Raw genomic sequence first — 24,509 nt, 5'->3', positions numbered from 1 at the left:
AAAGTAGCGATTTGAAGGAGCTGGGACTTGCAGTGAAAACACAGAACTCTCCTGGCAAGTTGACAGAGTTGAGGGTCCTTATGGAGCGGCAGCTGGGGAGGCTGACAGGAGCACTCTATTACCACTCAGAGAAAGGAACCCGAGGGCGGCAACAACACCGCTACCAGGGAGATCCAGCTGTGCAGATGCCTCTAAACACACACACAACCTAACCCATGCAAATCAAGAGAAGTCTTCAACACACACATGCACCCACTGTTCGACAAGATGGACTGTGTGCTGTAATAGAAAGATGTATGAGTTGGAAGATGGCTGACTAAATAATGACCTCTAAACCGGGTTTTCAACTCTTTCCGCTGCCTGAGTTTCAGGCCTGAGGTTGAATAGCTTACAGCTCCTCTCTTAGCCTGCGCTGCTGGGCACATTAACTAAACTCATATCGCTCTCAGCCACTATCAATTATTCAGCACCTCCCTTCCTTCTTTCCCCTCTTTCCCCTCGTTTTCTATCTGCACTAACACACAGCCACAGTGACAAAACAGCCTCATGTCTTTGGTGACTTCTTCAGCGCCCATTGTATTGTACGACTTTGACTTATCATTTAAATCTAACCAGTATTCTTTTTTATTACAGTAGTACAGCTCCCTCTAAGAGTTTGAGTGTATCATTTGTAATGTTAAACCATGTGTATGTATGCTTCCAGGTGCTTGCCAAGCTTAAACCCACGGACAACAACAGTCTTTCAAACTCAAAATGCAACAGAGGAGCTGGGGATCGAACCACCAACACATTCTACTTTGTACATCACTGGGTAAGAAATAGTATTTCATATAATCCACATGTTAATTAGAGATCACTGGATGTCCTGATATGTGGATTTTGTCTCCTGTGGACAGAGCCAGGCATTTCAGTCCCTTTCCAGTCTTTGTGCTAAGCTATGTTGGTGGGTAGTGAGAGAGTGATATTGATTTTCTCATCTAACTCTGCATATATTTCCCAGAATGTTGAACTGATCATTTTAAAGGTTATTCATGTCTTTTAAACTATCAGAAGCACTATCCTAATTCCAAAAGTCCTGACAAAACAGACAAGTGTCCTTTTTGGAGGTGAATTGCCCCCACAGTATGTCAGGGAACAGCGCTGGGAGCACACAATGACACATTTTCAGCTTCACACTTAGATGAACGCCCACAATTATACCGATGAGGGTTAGACGAAGGCTGGCTGCTTTCCAAGGTGAAAATGCAGCTTTCAAAGTGAGCTGGGTTGATATCTGAAAAGGGCAGATGTCAGGGTTCAGTCGTGACTCCATGTATGACTCCTTGGACTTTTCTCTGCAGGTATTGTATCAGTCTGTCATCAGATATGGATGCAACCTTGTCAGACCAGGTGAGAGGGGTTTGTTAGTTTGATGCACCTGATGTCTAATGTTCACTGTTCATCATTCATGTATCTGTATGGTGAGAGGTGGAGTTCACACCCACGCCTGTACTGTCACTGACTGAAAGCAGCTGGTGCCTCGGCTGCCTGCTTTTTCGTTCAGTGAGTCTCCGCCTCCCATTTTCACCAGCTGCACCCCCCACACGCACACACACATGCAGGAGGAGGAGTAGGCAGGGTCTTTCTCGCCAAGGCACCTGTGGGTGTCACCTGATGGGGGAAAAGCAAGTGGAAATGAAAGGCAGCAGCCGATTCTGTCAGAGCACATCAGGACTGCTGTCCATCACAGCACTGACCTTCAGGGTGTGTGCGTGCGTGTGCATGTGTAAGTCTATCAACAGACCTAGTGTGTCCGTCTGTTTGTTTGTGTGTATGTGTGTGTGTGTGTGTGTATGTGTGCATGTGTGCATGCATATTAAGTCACTGACCCACAGGGAGTGTATGTGAGTGTGTGCATATGTTTGTTCATCAATGTAGGGTGTGTGAGACCATGTGCTTACATTAACGCCATGATCCCTGCGAGTGAGTGTGTTCATAAACACATAGACCTTGAGGGTGTGTGTATGAGCGTGTGTGTGTAACTGTCTATCTCAGTGCAGTGATCTGTATAAGATAGCAGCAGTAGCTGGTAGGTCATTGACAACCCTCGACTCCCTAGACCAAAACTGCTGAGCTCACCCAGTTGAGTCCTCACAGATTCCCAGTGCACAAAATATCTGTTAACAAATTTTATGTCCAAAATCTGAACACCATTGTGCAGCAAGTGTCCATGTGTATAGGGACCACAGTACCAGCATGTCCTCTAGCTGGGACCAGAGCTGTTATCCCTTCAGCAACAGGGCTCAGAGAGGCTTCACACTCTGGGGACCAGAAGCAAGAGGATGGTGTCAGTCAGCTTCCAGCCAAGGGTCCCCATGTACACCCCAAAGCCAGTGGCCCCTCACCTCCCCTTCCTCACCATCTCTGGGTTTGGATGGTTGTGGATAGCAGCAGGGTGAGAGAGACGGTAAGAGGCTCCACTGTACTGCTAACTCTTGGAGCACGGCTCTTCAGCTCTGGCTGTCCATGCGGGAAGAATTGAGGGAGACAGGGACCAAAGCCCGTCAGCTCCATCGCTTAGGGTTCCTCGGCCTCCCAACTACAAGTCCATGTTTTAGCAAACCATATGTTCACCCTACCCTCCCCCTCCCCCCTGCCTAGTTAGCAAATAAACAAGTCAGGAAGCCATAGCTAGAGGGAAGTCTTGTTTCCCTCTCACTGGCTATCGTTCTCACAAATTCTGACTGCCGCTTACAGACTCTCTGCTCTTGTATCCACCAATCTGGAGCTGTGATGCACAGTAAGTGAGCGATTGAGAACATGTGATATCAGTCTGTGTTTGTGTTCCTCTTTTGCATGTTTGACATTTTGCATTTTTAAAGACCAGCTTCGTAAGAGACATGATTTTACATCCACTGCCCATGAAGAACATGTGTCCATTTGTAGCTTTATGTGGCTAACCTTAGCCATGCCCTAACCATAGCTTATTTTCATAAACACAGTGTTTTGCTTATTCTAACAATACTATAGTTGAATGGAAAGTCTTTGCATAAAGTAAGATGTTTTAAAAAGGGTAAGATTGGAGGCCAAAAAACTTAAAAATCTAAAACACTACCAGTTTGTTATGTAGTTATTAAATAGTCTAAGGAAGCGCTAGCAGCTCTATGGTGCTATAAGCTAAATGCTCCGTGTTCACAACTATAGGTCATTATAAAGTAAAATATAAATTTACTCAGCCTGTATCTTTAATGCAAAATTAAACAAGTTGTCTGGGTTCTGTTTTCTGGAGGGGGAGAGGGGGGAACGAAACAGACATTCAGCCCCCAAAACAGATGGGCAGCTTGTATACAAGGTCCACAGAGCCAGTCAGTCCTCCCTTTGGGCAGAGAAATTGTCCGGAGATGGACAGCTGTGCCCAGGGCAGGGCATATAGGAAGTAAAATCACACACAGTATTTCTGGCTCCCTCAGGGTTTAGCGACTCACTGACCTGACCATCCTGCAGCAGGCAGGCAGGCAGGCAGGCAGGCAGGCAGGCAGGCAGACAGCAGTCCAAAGTTTTTCACAAGGTCAGCCACTGTACCTCACAGTTTTAAGGATACAAGACGAGTTATTGAGCACAGCGTTGTTTTGTTTGACACGACCGCCCTTCTCATTTCTCACTTAGTATGCTGGACATACTGTAATGGAACTGAAAGTTTTCTATGACATTTTCTTTCCTATATATTTCACATCTATGATTGGGACTAGTTCATATAACAGTGCTTCTTTTTTTGGACGGCTTGTATACAAGGTCCACAGTTCATTTTAACAGATCAGTTCAAAGTAGAGACAGGTAGATAAAAGAGTTGAGAGATGACATGCAGGGACTTGGCCATTATAAAATATGCATCTAATAGTTAATGTATGACAGCATTTCATTCAAATGTAATCCCAAATGCTTCATAGAATAATCAGAATAAGATATGCATACAGCAGCACAATATGGAATATACTGTAATCTCATCAGCACATTCTGTACTGTGGACTGGTCCACCTCTATGTAAAGTTGCACATAATCCATGAAATCTAATGCTTTAATAATTGATGTGAATGGGATTTTGAATTAGATCAAGCCTGGGTTATCCTGTGGGATTTTTGGCATCCTCATCATATCTTTATAGATTTTGTTTTCATTGATTTTGTCAGGGGCCTTAACTGTCATACTCACACACATATACATACACACAAACATGGACATGGACGAACAAACACGTACATAGGGACATGACAGCCTGCTTCACCAACTGCTCCATTGAGTCATCAGTGACCAATGGAGTGGCCAGGCCAATTGACCAAATCACTGATCTTTAAAAGCAGCTCTGCAGGCAGGAGTGGAGTTGAGTAGCATTAAACACATACAGACACACACGTATATGTATACACACACACAAGCATCCACCTTTCTCTCTAATCAAGGAGCAGGCAGGCAGGACTCTGGGTCGCTGCAGTGGCACTAACAAGAGGCGACAGCTCCTCAGCGCTCGGGGCAACGACCAGCTCGGCCTTCGAGACTGCGGAGAGAGTCCGCCAGGCACGCACTGAGGCAAGGTTTGCTGTTGTGGGAGGAGAGATTGAGGAGGGGAGGGCGAGCACAGTGAGCGAGCTGGTGGTGTCGGTGCATGGGGCAGTTAATGAGGAAGCACAGATATGAGAAATAAAATACATTTTCTTCCTCTTTTAATTCAGTCACACATATAATCTGTTATAGTGCAAATGTATATATAAATACACTTTATTGTTGTTTAGAAAAACTCAAACACAAGCAGCAAAACACACAAGAGCACAATCTGAACTGATGCGCACCCACACCAAGCCATGCAGCCCTGGGGCCTACTTGCAGAGTGCCCCCCCCCCCCCCAGCTCCTGTCACCCACCCCACCCCCATCACTTCCCCAACTCCACAACCCCCCCACCCCTGGCTTCCTCTGGAACACAGTTTAACTTCTGTCATTTAGATGAACCAAGTGAGTCAGTCTAGCAGTGGCAAGAGGATGTGACAGGTCGGTAATGGACAGGACAAAGAGGGGATTTATGAAGTATTAGTAAACCTTAATAATTCACTACAAGAAAGACCCCGGGAGTCCCCCGGCCGACCCCCTGTCTCTGGCCCCATCCCAACCATGACGTCCTCTGGATCTCTCTCTCTCTATGCCTGTTAATAGTCAGAGTCAAAGACATGACATAGTAATCTTCATTGACAATATCATTTAGGACATACAATTTTTTTCTCTGCAGTTGACAAAAAACTAAATAAATAAATAAAATACAGGACGACATTCATCAGGTTAATTAGATGGTAGATAGATATTGAAGGAAGCCTTCGTCACATTTACAGGCTAAATAAGACAAACATTTACAGCCACACTGAAATCTCAGTTTTAATAGTGACAACACTGTTGAGCTAAGTTAGCATGCTAACATGCACACAACGATAATCCTAACATACAAATTTTTAGCAGGTTTATTTCCCATGTGCCCCATTTTAGTTTGATATAGTAGCACAACATAAATAGTGATGGGAGTATCGTTAGGTATATATTTATATTTTAGTTTGTTAAATTACTAGCATGATAAAAGACGTGCACGTGTTTATGTAAGCACATATGAGTCTGGAGGGAGCAGAAGTCCGTGTTTTTATCTGCAGACTAAAAAATGAGGTCACCACAAAGTGGTCACTTCACTGACATGTTTTGGTCCCTTCCCTCACCTGAAGGAACCAACCACAACCACCAGTGTGTCAAATTTAGGGTACCTCCTCTCACCACCACTGGCCACCAATTAACTGTGATCAGTTTAACAGGTCACAATCAGTTGGACAGGTGGCCTAAAGGGAAACACACACACACACACACACACACACACACACACAGATATTACTACACACACATCTCAATCCAAGCTGCTCCACCACGGGTCCATCACCAAACAAACAGCGTGGAGTTAATTCCCTCTCTGTGATGACTCGTGGCTGTGAGTGGCAGCGCAGTCATTAGATCCCTAGATACCCCCACTGGCTGCTCTTTTTATCATCTTTTGTGTGTCCGTGTATGCGGTGGTGATGGTGGGGGGGGGTTACAGAGGAGCAGTGACGGATGTCAGTACTGAGGCCTGGTCCGGTCTGCCGTGGCCTGGTGTGACAGCACTGCTGCCTGACCACCCTACCCCTGACCCCCTCTCTCCTGCCTGAATCGCCCCAAGAGACGTGGAGAGTGATGGGGACTGGCACCGCAGGGGCCTCCCTGGCTGGTGCCTTTGCTGGTGGTCTCTGTGGCCTATTAGTGTCTTGCTATGGGCCTGTCAGACTGACAAAACAGGGGCCTGTCAAATTAAGTAGGGGCTGAATATTGGAGATATGTATTCAAACGCACCAAGGGGAGATGCTGGCAGGGAGGGGTGAAGAGAACCAGGATGAGGAAACCACCGGTGCTAATGTCGACGCTAAGTGAGAGTGACAGGTGAAGAGCTGATCGGAGGGAGAGGACGGAGAGAGAGAAAGAGAAACAGTAGCAGTAGTTGATAATGCTGGCGTGGTTGTCCTGAGGAAACTTGTTAAGGACCAGTCCAGACAGAGCCAGACAGCTACCATTCCCAAGGATCTGAATGCAGGTAAACTGCTCCAAGTTTGGTCCAAACAGCTTGGAGTTAGAGCACTTACCCTTAATGAGATCAGACTGATGAGCTCTGTGTGTAGGTGGATGTCTGTTAATGCACCAGTAAAGCACAAGAGTATTTACTGGAACAATAACTTTGCCCAGAACATGTACCCCAGGTGATGGAGATATATATATATATTTTGTATGAGATATACACATAACAAACACAAGCATTTATCTGATCACTGAAGTTGTCTTGCAAAATCTTCTCGTATTGAATGGCAACTTAAACTTCCTGTCTCTTCACTATTTGTGTTACTTTACCTCTGGAGACACACACTGCTTTCTTGTGCTTCAGGCCAGGCCATTATGAAGCCATACACAGTATACCAGCTACATCTCAACAACACTGTTAAAAGTGTTAGAAAACAGCTCAGCCCAGTTAGTGGACCCAACGTCCCTGTGCGTTACTGTTGGGGTTGCTTCAGCTCTGAGTGTTCAGCTCTCAGAAGAAGACACTCAAACACGGGAGCAGGTGAAAGATCAGGAGCAGGAGCGAGTGTTATGGCAGCTGTTTCGACGAAGCCTTGCACGAGCATACGCGTGTGTATGTTACGGGGGGGGGAGGGAAGATGTTGCAGTGCCTGTGTGTTTCAGAGAGGACTGCGACTCTCCCTCTCATGTCGCTGTGCGTTGCTGAGACTGAGAGGCTGATGCACAGTGGCAGCTCCCCCCTCGCAGCCACAGGCCTGCCCAGAGCCACTGCAGATGATAGTTTTAATTGCTTTCAATCTTTCAGGCTAGTCCATGCCCAGTGGCACAGAGTGCTTGTGTGTGTGTGTGTGTGTGTGTGTGTGTGTGTGTGTGTGGGAGATGGTGTTTCTCTGTGTGGATACACATGTGGTGTGTTTATGCTGAACAGCTATTGTCTGTGGATGCTGTACACATATGTGGTGTGTGTTTGATGGATGTGTTTGTCCGTTATGAGAGGAAAATTAACAGAGAATTAGGGCCTTGCAGTGATACATCTGATGCACTATGATGCAGAGGGAGACTGAGAAAAACATACAGTGTCAAGAAAAAGTATGTGAACCCTTTGGAAATACAGATTTTTCTGCATCGATCAGTTATAAGTCATGATCTCATCTCCACCTAAGTCACAAATATAGACAAACACAATTTGATTCAACTAATACAAATCTTTTGTGAACATGCCCATTAAACGTTCACAGTACAGGTGACAAAAAGTAAGTGAGTGAAACCTTTTATTTCATCACTAGTTCAAACTCCTTTGGCAGCAATAACATCAGCTGCTTTCTTCAGCTGCACATTAGAGCTGCACAACATTTTGGATTCATTTTTCATACAGATCAGTTTCAGCTCAGCCATTTAAGAATATGTTTGGCGTGGGTTAGATTCTGGGCTCTCACCATACTACTGCGAAAGGTGCATTTTCTGTGTTTGAAGTCATTCTGTTGTAGTTTTATTTTGACGTTTGGAGTCACTGTCACAGCTTCTACTGAGCTCCAGCTTGCAGATAAAGGGGCAGAGAAGCAGTCCCAAATCATGATGCTCCTCTCTCCTCTCACTTATGGGATGATGTTTCTGTGTGTGTAAGTAATGACTTTTTTACACCTCATCCAAGGTTCTTCACAGTACCTTAGTGTCAGCCTATGAAACAATTTTCCCAATAGTGTCAAAGAGAATCAAGGTGCTCTTAGGCAAAGTTTATATGACCAGTGATGTTTCTTTCTATTCACTATTTACGCAAAATCAAGAATTCTTGATCATAAGACTTCTGGTATCTCCTTTGTTTAGTTTGGACGATTAAATAAACCCAGCGTCCCATAAAGCTTATGTGTGTTTATAAATAATAAAGTTCAGGGTTTTCATGCAAAGACCTCAGAACATGCACTCACATCCTTAAAAGCATTTTAAACATGGTGAACTACAAACCCAACCGATCAATAATTCAGAGCGAATGTCGACATGGCATAACAGAACACGGAAAACAGGCTGCAATTAAAATGACAGTCGTTTATTCCATATCTGTGAATGAAATGGTTTCTTTACTACACCAGACACCTCAAGCAGAATGCATGTAGAGCAACAGTCTGTGAGGGTGTGGACTGTCTGTGATGGCCTCTTAGAAATGATTTTGATATAATGAAACAAATGAAAACAAACAAACTCAGCAGCATTTCCAAAAAGTCAATTATTCCAAGATCAATTTTAATTTCCTTAATGTTAAGTAACAAAATCATAAAATGTGTCCTTGAATTGCCATAGTTAATTTACTTAACCATTTACACCATTGGACAAAATAGATTTGCATGAATGTCCCATTTGGAGAGTATTATTTTGACACGCTTGATATGTAGTTCTTGAATTGATTACATGATTACTTTTGCCTGCTTTGTCTAGACCTATCCTTAGTATCGGTCTTACTTCTTACTTGTTCCATTGTCACTCTGTTTGGTGCAGTTGCCATTTATTCTGCTCTAAATTTGTATGTCTTAGTTTACGTCATTGTTTGTAGTCTATAATTCTGGTGTTTCCGTTTTTGCTGTCTGTTCTTTAGTGTGTTTCTGTCTTTGTCCCTGTGTGGTGGGGAACCTGGATTTAGGTTCCTGAATGCAGCTCCTTTCAATCAGGGCCTGGGTAGATAGGCCCACCTGCTGACTCCCTTCAGTCTCTTTGTTTCCTGTGGTAGCTGCAGCTGGTTTTCTCAGAGAGCAGGCATGTGCCAATTTTAAAAAAAAACCCAACCCACATTGTCACTGTTCATATTTATTAAGTGGGTTTCATTCTTGTTCTGTTTTAGGTTTAACTGCTGCTGTTTTGTCCTTTTGTTTTGTTTGTTCAGTTTTTTCAGTTAATTTAGTGGATTGGTGTAGATTTATATTGTGGACATTTTAAGTTTTACCTAATTTTGTTTTAATTTTGTATTTTGCTTAGTTTAGTGTAGTTTATTATTCTTTTCACTTTTTTTTTACATAATTACATTGTATGTTGACCAACTGGATTTTTCTTCTGGTTATCTTTTTTTTATAGCTGGGTGCCATATGGTCAAGGCAAACACCCCCCCTCTCCACACACACACGCACACACATACACACATACACATACACACACACACACACACACATAAACAAATACTCGTTTTTAATACATGGTGGGGCCCCATGACTAGGACAGTCCTTGTGGGATCGACCCTTTCTGAATGGTTTAGAAATGTGATTTTAACTGCTAAATTCTTGTTTCATTTTTTCCATGATGAAAATTACTTAAAAAATGGAAACACCACAAATATTTGACCTGACCTGCTGCCCCATGAGTAGCATACCTGACTTGTGGCCTTATGTTATGTCTTACTCTAGTATGTAATGAATGTTATGCCTTACATTATGAAAATGAACATTATGACTTTCTACAGACAGTTATGAAAATGATGCCTTAATATAATGTGTTGTGTGTCATCAGGCAAATTCTGTAATGAAGGGTCAAAAATAAAAGAATTTGCTGTTTTTAATAAACTTTAAAGCAAACAGGCACACAATCATCAATGCACATGCTTCATACTTCAATTTTTGCAAGCATTGCAATTTTTTCAATCTTCTCAGCTCTTTTGTACTTGGACAGCACAACAGTAGCTTGTTTTTTGATTACATCAATGCTGACCATTTTATTAAGACATTGTCAAAGGACATCAACTGAAGAAACATGCAAAACAAGAAAAGACGATTGCAATGGAGGGACAAGAGCAATAAAATGGTATATCCATATGTATAGTACATGGTGAATATTATGCCTTAGTATATTATGATTGGTTACAAAAGAAAAGTACTTAGAAGGCTGCACTTTAAAATTGTGCAAATTGTCATTTTATTGTATATTTTTCAAATTCTGATTTGTTGTCTCATGACTTTTATGCTGTGCATATATAGGTTTTCTTTTCTGATAAATATTTACCATAATTTACATTAAAGTTTAACATTTTGACTGGAAACTGTAAACAGCTTACTAATAGTTTGAACCCACCAGTTTGGGACCTATTCTATTGTTTTTTTGTTCCTGGTGTTTTCCATATTTCATTGTTTATTTCTTGGTTTCTCTTCATAGTCAGGATATCATATCTCCAAGTGACATCTAAACTTGTTAAACTTAATTCTATCAGAAAATAATGTTTTTAAACACAATATTATGGTCTCTCTTTATTACAAACCACAGGAATTATGAAGCTCAGGGTTAGACCTGGCAACCTAGCTGACTGCTCGGGATCATTCCATTTGGTTTCTGGTGTTTTCCATCTTTCATCGTTTATTTCTTGGTTTCTCGTGGTTTCTCTTCATATTCAGGATATCGTCTCCAAGTGACATCTGAACTTGTTCAACTTCATTCTGTAAGAACATAATGTTTTTAACAGGTTACACAATATTGTGGTCATACAATATTATAAATCTTATGAATTGCTTATGATTCACATTTTATCACATTCATTTGCTACTCTCAGTTTAGCATTGTGCAACATACTATAATGTTCAATTATAGTTTATTTAAATTAAAACAGTGCTTTAAAAGCTATTGCATGGCTCACATTATTTGTCAAGGTAAGGTAAGGTGAGCCTCCTTCACAACCCTGCCAAGTTCAATTCCAGCTCCAGCAGCAGCAGCAGCAGTGATACAGCAGCCTTCGGGTGCTAAATATTCATACATGACTGGTTTACAGGTTTTAGGCTTTCCTGGAGTGGTTCGTTAAGTATTTCTCTTTGTCTTTTAAATAAGCCAGGAAATGACCTGCATGTAAGAGGTGATTATAAACTGCATTATACTTTCAATGATGGGTACTTGCTAATTTCTTTAGCACTTATTCCTCAGCAGAAACCAGTTAGTAAATACAGCCACATGCTGTGTGAAAAATCAAACTTACCTGCAGCTTTTGGAGCTGCAGCCGAAGTCATGAAGCCACAGTTGGAGATCTGCAGACATGCTGGGGTTTGGCAGCCACAGGCCTGGAAGTAGACCTGTGATGTAATCTCATTAGTATGCAAATTATATGTATAACATTACTATTAGACTTTGTTCACCTTACTTGTTGTTGTAAACATTCAACAAATAAGGAAACAACTATGTGCAGAATATAAACAAAAAATAGAAAATGAATAGAATGTAAATAGAATGTAGAAAAATATGGTTTTAAAATTCTATTTTATGTTTATCATTCTGTTTCATGTCTTTGACATTGTCCAATCACATAAAGGGAATAAAATGTGCATTTGATTTACTCACCTGTGTGCAGCCCTTGACAAAATCATTTAATATTAATTAATTTGTTCTGGACATAATTGGATATAGGAGACAAAAAAAAGTTGGCATAGAATAATGTTTTACCTGCTCACACCTCCACCACACAGCATTCACCTGACAAAACCACAACACATCCTCCACTGCCCTGCTGCATGCAACCCGTTTACACTGGAGCACATGTACAACAAGCCCTTCCTGCCCTGCTTTCCCTTTCATATCTAAACAGACACTCTTGCTCAGACACACACACATTTGGCTGGGGGGTAAATTAAGCCCTAACATTCCCACAGAGGCTAATCTTCATCCATTTAGGGGGCTGTAATATTTAATCAGGAGGCCCTGGACCGTCTCCGAGCACCACACGTTGTGGCGCGGCTCATATGTTCACAGGAGAGGCCAGCCCAGAGGCAATGGAGGGGAATGCAATCCTGAAAGCCACAATGTAGTCTACCACAGAGGCTCTCGCTCTCCTTCTGTGTCGGATGCTACGTTGCATTGAAGTGGAGGACAGAGGAAAACAGGAAGATGGGTTAGTACTGGGAAGATGTTTGAAACCTAGTGGTTATAATACACAGTGCTAGGGTCTTTATTTTCCATCACAATGCTTCCCTGTTTTCTGTTTCTGCAGCGGTTAAACAAATCAAATCAATCAGCCCAGTTTTCTTCATGTATTTCATTTAAAAATATTTACAATCATCATATCTCTGACACTGTCACTTAGACTTCTCGTTCTGTCCGTCCCTACCTGACTCAGGACCCACAGCATAGGCCAAAGTAGCCGTCCTGCCTGGACAGAGCCAACTGCTCTCACATTCACACACAGTAAAGGTCAGGTCTCACACAATCAGTGTGAAAAGCCAGCACAGAAACGTGTATAATCCATCTCTTTTAAACAATTCAGGACGGCTCACGCCTGCAAGTGTGTGTGCACTGTACACGCACTAAGTAGTACTTGACCTGACCTGCAGCAAAAAAATTGGCGTCTGCAGTGATTTTTTCTGATTTATAAGCAGAACATTTGCGTTGCTAAATGTTGACTTATAAAAGTGTCATGTGTGGCCATTGTAACGCCTGCTTCCTGATTCAGACTGACTCTAATGGGGAGGAGTGGTGAATTTTTCATACAGCCCGGAGGGGGAGAACGAACGACCGTACTGGCAGGTTACAACCTCTGAAAGAAAGAAAAAGAAAGAGAGCAGTGGAGTGAAGGACTAACCTGACATTTCAAGGGGTCCATCAGTCCATCAGGCTTTTAGTAAATATTTCCTAAAAAGAGATTAAGTGAATCAAACCTGAATGAACGTCAAGGTCATGAGATGTATTTCAATCATGTCTGTCTGAAAATGCTTTTTCCTGGGAAAAAGAAAACAAAGCTAGAACAATAAGGCAAATACATGAATTAAGATTGTTGGAGATAAATGTTTTTGATCTCAGTGGCTTATAGGAACCCAAAGATAAACTGAATTCCTTTGGTGAGATAACATTTAACTTCTGCTTTTTCAGAGTTCTGTGTAGTGTCTATGGTTTTTACACAGCCTCTTTTTCCCCTCTTGATTTTGTTAATGCATGTATCTTTAAATCATCTACTACGAGTCACATTTTATATCTGACAAACTAGAACAACTTGATCCTGATGATTCTTGGTGAGCTTCATGAACAAAAAACAGGCTAAATAATGCCCAAGATCTAAGTTTAATGGGCTGAAATTTCTGCAAGAAAGCTCTAAAAAAATTATCCATCTGTTCAATGCACACATGCCACAGCTCCCTCGGATAGCTCGTAGCACTGTCTTGCATATGCAAATATGTTTTGCCTGGAAATCTATTTGGAGTTGCTTGAAGGAATCCAGAACGGCCCTCCTTCTGTCTCCCCCTCGTCGGCTCACGCGGGGCTCCGTCTATCTCCTCTCGCGTGGAAAACATTTTCACCAGCTCCACATGCACGGACATACAGTCAGTGGCACCGCCTTGCCTCAGACAGCTTAAACCACCATGGGCCAATATGCAGATCTCACAGGCCCACACTGGCAGCCCTGTCCGCAAGCAGGACAAGGAGCCCTGCAACTGTTTGCTCAGTTGGATAATACGTGCAATATAGGGACACAGAAGGAATAATTATCCACTCTGGAAAGAAGCCACTGTTTGCATCCTGCTGTTGAGGACTTGAAGTCTTTCCTTGGTGCAGAAACACTGAGATTTATGACTCTGGAATCCAACCTGTCTGCCAAAATATTCAAATATCATGACAGGGACAGATGAAACGTGATCAAAACAAAAATATATAACTTTATCTACTATTTACTTTGTCTCTTCAAAGTGTCAGATGATTAGATTAGGTTGAACTTCTATATGTGGAAATTCTTCCATGTGTTTGTGTAATGAATTATGAAGCTTTTAGGCAGAGATGCAAAAAGAAGAAAATAACACGTGTTCCTGTTTCTGTGTGTTTGTGTTTTTGTGTGTTTGCGTGCGTACCATAGGGTTGAGAAGCCAGGCTTGGGCAGATGGTCCACAAAGGTGTTACCACACAGTGAGTGGGCACTGCGATTGATGCATTGCAACATCCAAGAAGGTGGAACATTTGGCTGCTGACCCGGAGTCAGAACTCACTGGCCCTGCCTTCTCCTTATTTAGCTGCTGCGAGAGAGCCGACGGGTGATTTGGTCGAAATAAACACACACTCGGAACACGGCACTTTCCCACCCTCAAGGGAGCCTGCATGCATGGGCTGTGCACTGGAAACTTCCTTCCTTGTTTCTGCAAGGAGGTCATGATGGTGGAGCAGGCAGCGAGGCTGAGTGCACAGAGCCATGGAGACAAACAGAGACAGCACACTGGAACTTAGGGTTACAGTGTTACACTTGGATGGAGAACATCTGACCTTGAGCTGATTCTTTTGTTAGTAAAGGAATGCCATAAAACTTGATTTTCACAAGTTACGTGTAAACCATCCAACTTGTTATACTGTGTAAGATGGTTTTCTGTGGAAAGCTGGAGAAATAAGAAAATAGATCATTAAATGATAGTCACTCTTTCAATAAAACAACATGCTCTTCTGGAACACTAGTTTATCAATGAAAAACAGACATTACAAAATAAATGAAAATTAAAGTATACATCCAATAAACACATTAAGTCAAACTTAATCTGTGCTTTCTCAGTAAAAATTGTATTTGTGGAAGCAGTTTTCCCTTCTTCTGCTGGCTAAATTAAATTAATTGAATTTCTACTATTATTTCCTAAGTATTAAAAAAAAAACAGAAAATAAATATAATTAACCCCTGTTGGAAATCCATTTAGATATGAATCCCTTCAAAAAAGATTATGAAAAGAAAGCTGAAGGAGTTTAAAGACGAAATACTCGGTTTAACTACAAACATTATTAGTTATGCACATGGCAAGATTTTATTTCAGACCCAAAAGCGTTTTTACATCAGCTGAAACATGGAAAATTCATGAGTGAGTATCTAACCGAAGGCGACGTTATGGCAAAGGATTTTAAACGTGATCATTTCTTTTGGTCTCTGAGTCCAGTTATATCATTAAGTCTGCTGTCGAAATAGTCCATCCCATTTGTTGTTCCAATATGTGGTCATTTTTTCTCCATCAATCAGTAGGTAAACAGCCTGTAAAAACAAACACACACAAAATATCTTTGCATAGAAGCAGCTTTTTTAAAGGGCTTTTTTTTTTTTTACCATATGCTAAAGTTTGACCCAAAAAATATGATAATTTTAGTTAACAGAGATCTTAGTTACTTGCCCGTTAATTACACAGAGATCAATTTTTTAACAGAATTTGAAAAACATAATTGTATTGCAGTTATTTTAAATGTATCATCTCAAATCTATTATAATCTATTTTTCAGCTCTTCAAACTGTAATATATATAATAAGAATATATATGTAGTGTAATATATGCTGACATTTTATTTATTATACTTAATTTGCAAAATCTTAATCCTCTGTAAATAAAACAAATTGAATTGTAGAAATCAAACATTTTAGTCAGTTATTTGTGGATAAGAAGCCTAAATCAGTGGATGCATGGATAATAAAGTTCTGTCTGAGACAAGAGCATATTCAATATGAACTAGTACAGACTGCCACCATATGGACACATCTGGCACATCAGCATCTTGTGCCTGATCTTCACCAGTTTGCTGTCACAACAATCAAAGGAAAAAGCTATGAGACACAAAAACTAGAGTTACAATGTAGCAAAATATTTAAGTAATGGATTAGGAGTTACTGATGTAAAGTAACTGACTTCTATGCAGAACAAAGCACTGACTTTTGTTGCTGCCCTACGACCCCCAGGGAGACATCAGACGTACCTGGTTCAGAGAGAACAGTTGGAGGGTCCTAACATAAAACAGCACTAAATCTAAATAGGACAATGAGGCCTGTAATTATCAGTCCAACACAGATCTCTAAAGCCTCACCCCTCTCTGCATTCGATTCCACTCCGAGTCAGTCGTCATCCACCACCATCACATTCCCATTCACCTCATATTCGATAGCGGCCCAGTCAAAGATGTTTCCCTTGGGGACCTTGTGCCCATAGTGCCACGCCTGGATCAGGCTTCTGGAGAGCACAAAGTCCCACATATTCAGATCAGTAACCTCCCCTACAAAGCTCTGCGTGGCCTCTAGACCTCCCAGGTGTTTGTCTGGGTCCTGCCCCAAGAGAACAGTGCCTTTTGGACGGATGGTGTGCCCTGGCTTGTAGACTTGGTAGGTGCTGCGCTTCCCTTCCACCCAGAAAGCAGCGAGGCCAGTGCGAGACTCCCAGGTCAGGCACAGGCTTGTGCGGAAGGTGGTGAGGGGCGGCAAATGAAAGAAGACACCATCACCACTCAAGTAAAAGGAGATGCGTCCATCCTTCTCACGCCACACGTTGAGCTCGTCATAGTCGGCTGTGCGGTAGGCAAACAGGATGATCTGACGTTCTTCAGGCAGCTCAGTGGCCACCCGCATGCAGAGCGTGAAGGCCCTCAACCCCATCTCCTTCTGCGGGATCAGGGCCACATAGCTGAAGTCTGTCTCATACGGGAACACCAAGACTTTGTCACCCAGACCCACTGGAGAAACACAGACAATAAAAGAACTATTAAGCCACCAAATCTTAATCAGTGTGGAAAAACATTTACTTCTAAAAATAACATGTGGATGGAGCCAAGAAAAAATAGGTTTTGAAACTGTACCTTGGTTGGCTGAGGAGAGACTCAAAGACAGACCAAAAACACCAAACAGAACCACAGCAAACCTCTGCAAAACACACAAACATCCATCATCTATGATCAGCCATTGTCTAACAAACCCAGAGTCAGTCAATTACACCAAAGGTCAAATGAACAATTACAAGGTTAAACACCTTTTCTTACCATTCTGGTGTTTAGTTGTTCCTCTGCGTTGCTAACTCAGTCCCACTCTCTGATGACTCGTGCCCAGTCCTCTTCCCTCCTAGCACAGAACATGATGTCAACTGTTTCAACAGGGAGTCTGACAATAGGGCTGCTGTGTGTGAGGGCTGTGACACCGTCCTGTGAGTGTGACTGATGCAAACAACATTTCACGTGTGTGTTTGTCTTTATATCACAACAAATCAGCCTACAGGGTTTACAGGTTCTAAAAGGCTCTAAAAGTGAAAATTAATGGCAAAGAAGTGGAGAAAACAGCAGAAATACATTAAAAACTCAAAGGTTTTTTTTGTAGTACAGGTGCAATAATGGAAATCATGGGATAGATTTCTAATCAGCAGCAGAACTGTCATCAGATCCAGTATCTGCTTAATGAAATTCAGTGTCAAAAACAGCACAGTAAAACAAACTGAAAGTTCACGCTTTAATGGGGACAAATGAAAACAGAACCAGGCATTTATGTTATCAACATATCTACATTTAATACAGTTTCCGAGCTCTAGGATTTCTCAGGAAAAACAACAAAAAAAACCAAAACACTATTTTGTCAAGAAATAAAATCTGATACACAAGCAAATTATTTACACTGCCTGCACCCCGACACGAATCACAGACAGGGCTAATTTACCACAGACACACACATTCAGCGGAAAAAAACCTGTAAACTCAGAAGCACTGAACTGAGCATGTTTCACAGAGAATGCCGGTGAACCAACGCGCAAATAACTTGGACTGAGGTATAGATGAGATAAGATGGTCGGTACTCTTCCAGCATTTCTAACACGGTGAAGGTTGATGCAGTGATTCTAGTGAACCTTTGTAACAGGTTATTCCAAAACTTTCACGGATTGGTTTACATAAACTGTAGCAACCATTGTCTTTATACTGTGACACTGTGAGAGTGTGAATAAACTGAACAGTAAAGAAGTGAGGAAAATCTTCTTGCCTTTTGCAAAGGAACAGAAAATTTCATGCTTGATTTGAGCATCCACGGTCATTCCAGGAAAACAGCACAAGCCAAAGACAATGTCCGAGCACATTTTTGTTTCTATGACGGCAAAAGACAGCACAGACCATTCTTCAAAGCAGAATCAACCCAAACAGCTGACGTCATCTATCAAAATTCAACATTTTTTTTAATTATTATCCAGCAATGTGAAAACTTTTTTTTTTTCTTGTATGCAGCGGTCCTTTCCATTCATTTTCTTTATCCAGTACAAGGCCGCTATTCATGAAAACCTTGCAATGTTCTGATAAAAAACATTTTGAATTACTGTAGGTAGAGCCTAAACCTTAAGAGTATATTATGCATACATTCAACTCATTTCAATTCTCTAATGGGATGGGACTGATATGCAAGGGAGGGGGGAAAAAAAAGTCTAACAATCTACTAAAAATCTTACAGTATGGTGACATGGTTTGTATGTCTGGAGCGCCACCTAGAGGTCACTTACTTTTGACTGTTTTTCAATTAGCTTAATGTAAAACTTGCATACAAACCAGTCACCCTTGTTGAGAATAGTGTTTTGGCATTTTAGTTACCAGTTCAGCAAACGTACATTACAAAGTGGGAAAGAAAAGCCTGTGAAATACTGGAATAAACGCCAAATAAAATGCCAAAACTTTTTTTTAATATAGGTGGTACTTCTGAAACACTGGCGTGCAATGCTGATAGTTCCCAAAGATTGTGGCACTCATAGAAAGACAGATCAAGTAGGGAGACCTGAGAATGTGGCCCCTTGTTTTGAGTAAAGAAAGGCTTGAAAGACCAGGAACAGCATGACAGAGAGGGAAAGGAAGTAAGAAAGTATAGAAGAGCAGAAAGAAGAGGAGTTTTAAAGGGAACAGCAGGCCATGAATGCCAAGCCTCAGAAAGTTGGAGCAGGACGTTTTACAGCGATGATAAAATGTGGGGAGAAAGAGGCAGATCCAGATACATGGCTCCAATTTGGTAGTCCATTATGCAGCTTTTCCAGCTTTAGTAAAGTACATATCCAGGCAAGGGGTGATTAGTTCTCCAAAGTCTTTTTGTTGTCCAGGCTTTTTGTGGAGTATTGGGGTATGATGAAAAAATGGGAGTTGGTTGTCCCTTCAGTAGTCCTCCACCCAGCCGTTCTCCTGGATAAAGGCATCAATGACTTCCTTCATGGCCAGGTTTGGGATCAGCTGGTCCTGGGTCAGGGGACTCCTGGTGACAGGGTCAAAATGACCCACTCGCTGCACAGAGATCAGGTCAAGTGCTGATGTTATAATCTTTGGTTGAATTTACACATTGCACAGATGGGAAACATTTTTTGTACTTGGATACAATCATACAATATATTTATATATTTTCTCTGGCAGAAATGTCTAGTTTTTATGTCATTTGTTTTTCTTCTGCAAGGACCAAGTGAGTCAGAGTGTGTAAATGTTCCCACAACAACATGGAAGAAAACAAGCTTTGAATCAAATCAATAACTGAAGATCTCAATTTGAAATGTAACCACTGATAATACCTAATGCTGACATTAAAATATTGCTGAATTTATCACACTGAAATGTTTTACTTTGAAAACCACTGATCTAAAATCTCAGTGTGATCAATTTTTATTAAAAAACAAAACAAAGCCAAAAAAAAAAAAAAAAAAAAAAAAAAAAGCATTTTTGGTTATTATGGTTATTTACTGTGGAAATTGTGAATTCCTGAAACTTATAAAAGTATGTACCTCTGATTTACAAAATCAGGAGTCACAAGCAAAACTCAAACATGGATCTGTAAAAGTTTACCTGTAGGTGCTCTTCAATGTCCTTGCGATCATAGGTGATTCCACTGGGTGTGATGCAGGGCTCCCTCATCAGCTCAAAACTGATCTTCCCACACAAGTAATCTGGAATTTCCCGCTTCTGAACAAACATCAAAACACAAGAGTCACTGATTTCAAACAACATATGGATATAATATCGTAAATGCTACTAAAATCCTGTTAGATAGATTTAATGTGTTTTTCTTGTCTTTCAGGGTTTGTTACAGTTTAATGACATACTGCTTGGCAATCATATCAACATTGTTTCTTTTTTCTTCTTAAACCACATCACACACGCCAAGTTTTAATTGTTAGAATCGAGCTGCGGTATCAAAAAAAAAAATTAAAAATTAAAAAAAAAGGTCAGCATTTCTTTTATCAGAATTTAACACACAGAGAAAAAACAACCAGTTCACAGTCAGTACAATGACAACTACCTCAGTCAAGTTGAGACAGTTTGGGCTGAGTGTAAGACATAACTGGTGTGGTGCATTGTAAACAGATACAATGACAAATGTTAATGGTTGTAGGTAGTTTGAATTTACTCACACTAATGAAAGAAAGTTAAGATGTGCCTACATACATGTACAAAAACCTTAAAGTGTTTGAGTCTTATTTCTGTTGCTATGTCAACAATTAAAGAAAATAATGGTAGGTTTACTGTAAGCAAGGATGTGTTTGTGTGGGTGATTGAGATCCCTGTTTATTAGCCTTGTAATAGATTGGAGACCTGTTCAGGATGGTTCCCTGCTTTTTGCCCAGCCCATGAAAAAGTATCCTCCACTTCTCCCATAAAAGTAATAATTATGTATTAAAAATGAATGAGAAAATTTTAAAAGATTTTCATACTCACTTTTCTTTTTTCATCCACTTGAGAGAACATCTCATCCATGTCCATCAGATACTTGTCCTAAGTAGGACACATTAAAGGAGCCATTACCAAAATGTTGCTCACATATTAAGACATACTGGTGAACACTCAACTTCATACTACTATAAATAAATACAATATTTATCAAATGCATCACAGCCAAGTAAGATGAAAAATATATGTAAACACATACATGTTTTGATGCAATCTTGGCAGCATCACCTCCATTTTGATTGTCATCCTGCTTTTCTTTGTATTCTTCTAGTTCTCTGCATAAACATATACACATTGGTGTTATACATGATCTCTAGATCCAGAAGAAAAAAAAAAATACACAGCACACCACATAACAGACTAATTTCTGTGATATGCAGTATTCATCACATGATTATTACCTGACAAAGAACCATTCTGGATATGTGACTGCTACCCTGCTTCCCAGTCTCACCTTTCCTTCTCAGCCAGTATGAGCTTGGTCAGATAAGCATGTAACTCATTCTCCTGGTTGATGCGCTTTTCCTCAATGCTATTCCAGCGCTTCTTCTTGGCTATACGCAAGGCGCTGGGGATGTCATCTCCAAAATTAAGCCTCTGTTCTTTTGCAAGATTATAAGCTGTAGAACACAAATAACAGCATTGCTGTGACACTGCTTTATCATTGAATTATTCCTTAAACTGTCTTTCCTTATTTCATAGACAACATAACAGTGATTTAGAAATTTATTATGGCAGTGATGGAAATCCTGACACAAAAGCTACAAAACATCACTGCAACAGTAACATGAGAGTAACAGTATGTTCAATTTGCCTTTAACAATCAGCATTTGGGTACAGCTGATTCTATGATCAGCACTTCAATCTGAGACCACTGACACCAGGAACAGCTTAATGATATGGTTAAAAAAGAAGTAACCACATATATGTGAAAAAACACTGAGCAACGCAAGAGTATCTCCATCCTTTACGAGTTTCTCCTGACCTTTCTGCAGGTTGCCGATGGCCTCGTCATAGTTCTCCAGCTCCAAGTGACACTGGCCCAGGAAGAAGTGGGCCTTGACTGACTGGCTGTCCAGCTCCAGCGCGTGCTTACAATCTGCCAGAGCCTTGTCATGCTGCTGCAGCTTCACATGGCACAGAGCCCTGTTAGTGTAGTACACTGCCACTGATGGATTACGGTTCTGGGAGTCATAACATACCAAACAAGAAACAAGCCCAATAACATTATAGCTTCAGTGATAATCTTTCTGTTAGTGTGTTTTAGCTGAAAAGATGTCGTTTCTGTATTTGTACTATTTCTTTTCCAATGACAATTACGTACAATAGCTTTGCTGTAGCATGTAGCAGCCTCCTGGTACTTGCGGCAGAGAAACAACCGGTTCCCTTGCTCCTTCAGCTCCTGTGCGGTGGAACTCTTCTCCGGGCTGCCGGCCATCTTCTCCACCGGCTCCGCGGGGCCCGCCTCGCCCTGCTTCCCTATCCTGTTCCCCGTCTCTTCGGCTGGCTAGCTGACAGGTTCAAAAATGCGCTGCTCCTCCTGGCTCTCGCACACTAGATCGGAGACACCGTGCATGTGAAGTTAAGTTAGTCACTGCAATGCATCTGCAATGTGCGTCTTGGGTGGATTAGATTCAGTCCCGGGTGCCGTTTAATTGGCTGGCTGTGCACCCGGCTGACAAATACAGACTGCCTAAGAATTAACTATTCATGTGACATACGAGTATTAGGCTGCAACACAGAAACGTAAACAGTATCTTTGACTCACTAGCACATGATGTCCAGTTGTTGCAGTAATCCAGGCAGAATGACACTGTCGCTAACTTTAGTTGACAGCTAACAAGAGATCGGTAATCAGATGTTAGCCACTTAGCTATGCTAGCACAATAAGCTATGTTGTCGAAGAAGACACTTCTCCCCGCTAGGTTTAATAAACAGCAGTTACGAATTTATTCTTTTAATCGACACGGGATTTGAAAGTTTGTCCTGTATTTTACTGACCTGAAAACGTCGTACTGGCTTTCATCTCAACGTGCTAAGTAACCTCAGAATACAGATATGAATTCTAATGCTAAGTTAGCTTGTTTGCTAATCAGCCTGCTGCCGTATATTTTTTCCATCTTCACGCAAGTTCAGGTTTTCTCGTGACCAGCCGTCGAGTTCAAGCCTTACCTTATCGAAAGATTCTTACATCCAGGTGAAACCACTTTTATATAATTTGGTGTCAAATCTTAATCGATTATTTTTTTCTCATACGGGTTGTCATGACAGGTTGTTGTTATACTGACGTCAAGCGTATGCGCGACGTCGACGGAAGCCGAAAGGACTTTTTTTTTTTTTTACGGCAAAGCGTTGCCAAAAAATCAGAGAAAATATTTTTCTTGGGAAAGAATTATAACTTGAACATAACGTGCATATCGTCGTCATTAGATAATATAAAATATGTAAAAAGTTCTTAGTTTAATCATTCTTGAGTCCTGTAAGGAGAATAAAACACTGCATTGACTTTATAGTATGTTATGCTACAGGCAATGCCTCCACTACAGCAGAGTAGAAACAGAGCAAAGTAACCCACCAGCAGGTGGCGCTCTATCCTAACTTTAAATTGCAGGACCTTAACAATTTACACAAGGGCAAGTTTTAACTAGATAGATAGATAGATAGATAGATAGATTCTAATAATCAATGGCAACGATCTGTCCATCAGCAGCTGACTTGTTCAGAGAAAGTTCTGATTGTAATGAAGAATTTAGTAGGCTATATGTTGTCAGCCCTCCAACCCACCCACCCACAGAGAGATTCAGCCACACACAGACAGATCCATTGATCCGCTTTAAAAATAAGAATATTCAAGTTTACCTAAAGAAGAATTTGTAAGACTGTGACTGTGGGCAGGGTCACCACAGCCTGCTAAGACTCTATAAAGGCTCTGCCCACAGATCAGTGTGTGAAGATTAAGGCACATCCCCTGAGCAAACACACTGATAAATGTGTGAAGGGGGCCATTGAGCTGGAGCTCCACCAGCGCTATGTGTCCCCAGCTGTGTTTACCTATCTCTGCCAGTCTTGTCCACTGATCCCCAGAACACACATTCTCTGAAAAAAAAGGGTTTACACCACAGACACAGACTGATCAGGATATCTCTTAGTTTATGTCTCAGTTCTGAGCATTTTGACCACCAGAATATATATATATATATATATATTATTTCATGAATTTCTTTATTTATTTTTTGCATGCAAGTTATATTTTGTAGTGAAGTGACAGATCTATTTAGTGCTCAATACTGCTCAGTAAAGTTTGATGTCGTTGCTGTTTTTTGTTTGCTCATAAATTATGTGGCTGCTGATTTTATGAGCAAAACGAAAAAGACTTTTATATAATCTCAATATATTTTGCTGCAAAAAGGTCAATGTTTGTATGAATGCAAAATAATACAAGATTCTTTGACAAAATATTCTATGAAGAAACCATAACAGAAACTGGGATTAAATGGCTGGATTATGTCATGGTTTGCAA

At 41.1% G+C, this 24,509-nt stretch overlaps 2 protein-coding genes across 3 annotated transcripts; both read right to left on the bottom strand.

Moving 5' to 3' along the window:
* Window positions 1-14,609: 14,609 nt before the first annotated feature.
* On the bottom strand, window positions 14,610-17,382 carry LOC113135546 (pentraxin fusion protein-like). 2 transcript variants are annotated; one of them, XM_026315656.1, is made up of 4 exons: window positions 17,306-17,382; window positions 17,126-17,189; window positions 16,364-17,002; window positions 14,610-14,713 (listed from the first exon to the last, which is right to left on the bottom strand). In XM_026315656.1, exons 1-3 carry the CDS (start codon window positions 17,306-17,308, stop codon window positions 16,392-16,394), a joined length of 678 nt encoding a protein of 225 aa, XP_026171441.1. In that variant the 5' UTR covers window positions 17,309-17,382; the 3' UTR covers window positions 14,610-14,713; window positions 16,364-16,391. The 2 variants fall into 2 exon arrangements, with proteins under 2 accessions (XP_026171441.1, XP_026171440.1); XM_026315655.1 differs by lacking the exon at window positions 14,610-14,713 and having other exon boundaries at window positions 15,404-17,002.
* Window positions 17,383-17,751: 369 nt separating this feature from the next.
* On the bottom strand, window positions 17,752-23,301 carry stub1 (STIP1 homology and U-Box containing protein 1). The gene is made up of 8 exons (XM_026316337.2): window positions 23,162-23,301; window positions 22,314-22,543; window positions 21,975-22,173; window positions 21,444-21,609; window positions 21,189-21,264; window positions 20,978-21,034; window positions 20,108-20,224; window positions 17,752-19,558 (listed from the first exon to the last, which is right to left on the bottom strand). The coding sequence occupies exons 2-8, from the start codon at window positions 22,425-22,427 to the stop codon at window positions 19,433-19,435; spliced, it is 855 nt and encodes a 284-aa protein (XP_026172122.1). The 5' UTR covers window positions 22,428-22,543; window positions 23,162-23,301; the 3' UTR covers window positions 17,752-19,432.
* Between the last annotated feature and the right edge of the window lie 1,208 nt (window positions 23,302-24,509).

Source organism: Mastacembelus armatus, chromosome 19 (genome assembly GCF_900324485.2).
Source record: "Mastacembelus armatus chromosome 19, fMasArm1.2, whole genome shotgun sequence".
In the NCBI taxonomy this organism is placed as follows: Eukaryota; Metazoa; Chordata; class Actinopteri; order Synbranchiformes; family Mastacembelidae; genus Mastacembelus; species Mastacembelus armatus.
The sequence above is the reverse complement of the archived record's forward strand: the minus strand, read 5'-3'. Positions and strand labels throughout refer to the sequence as shown.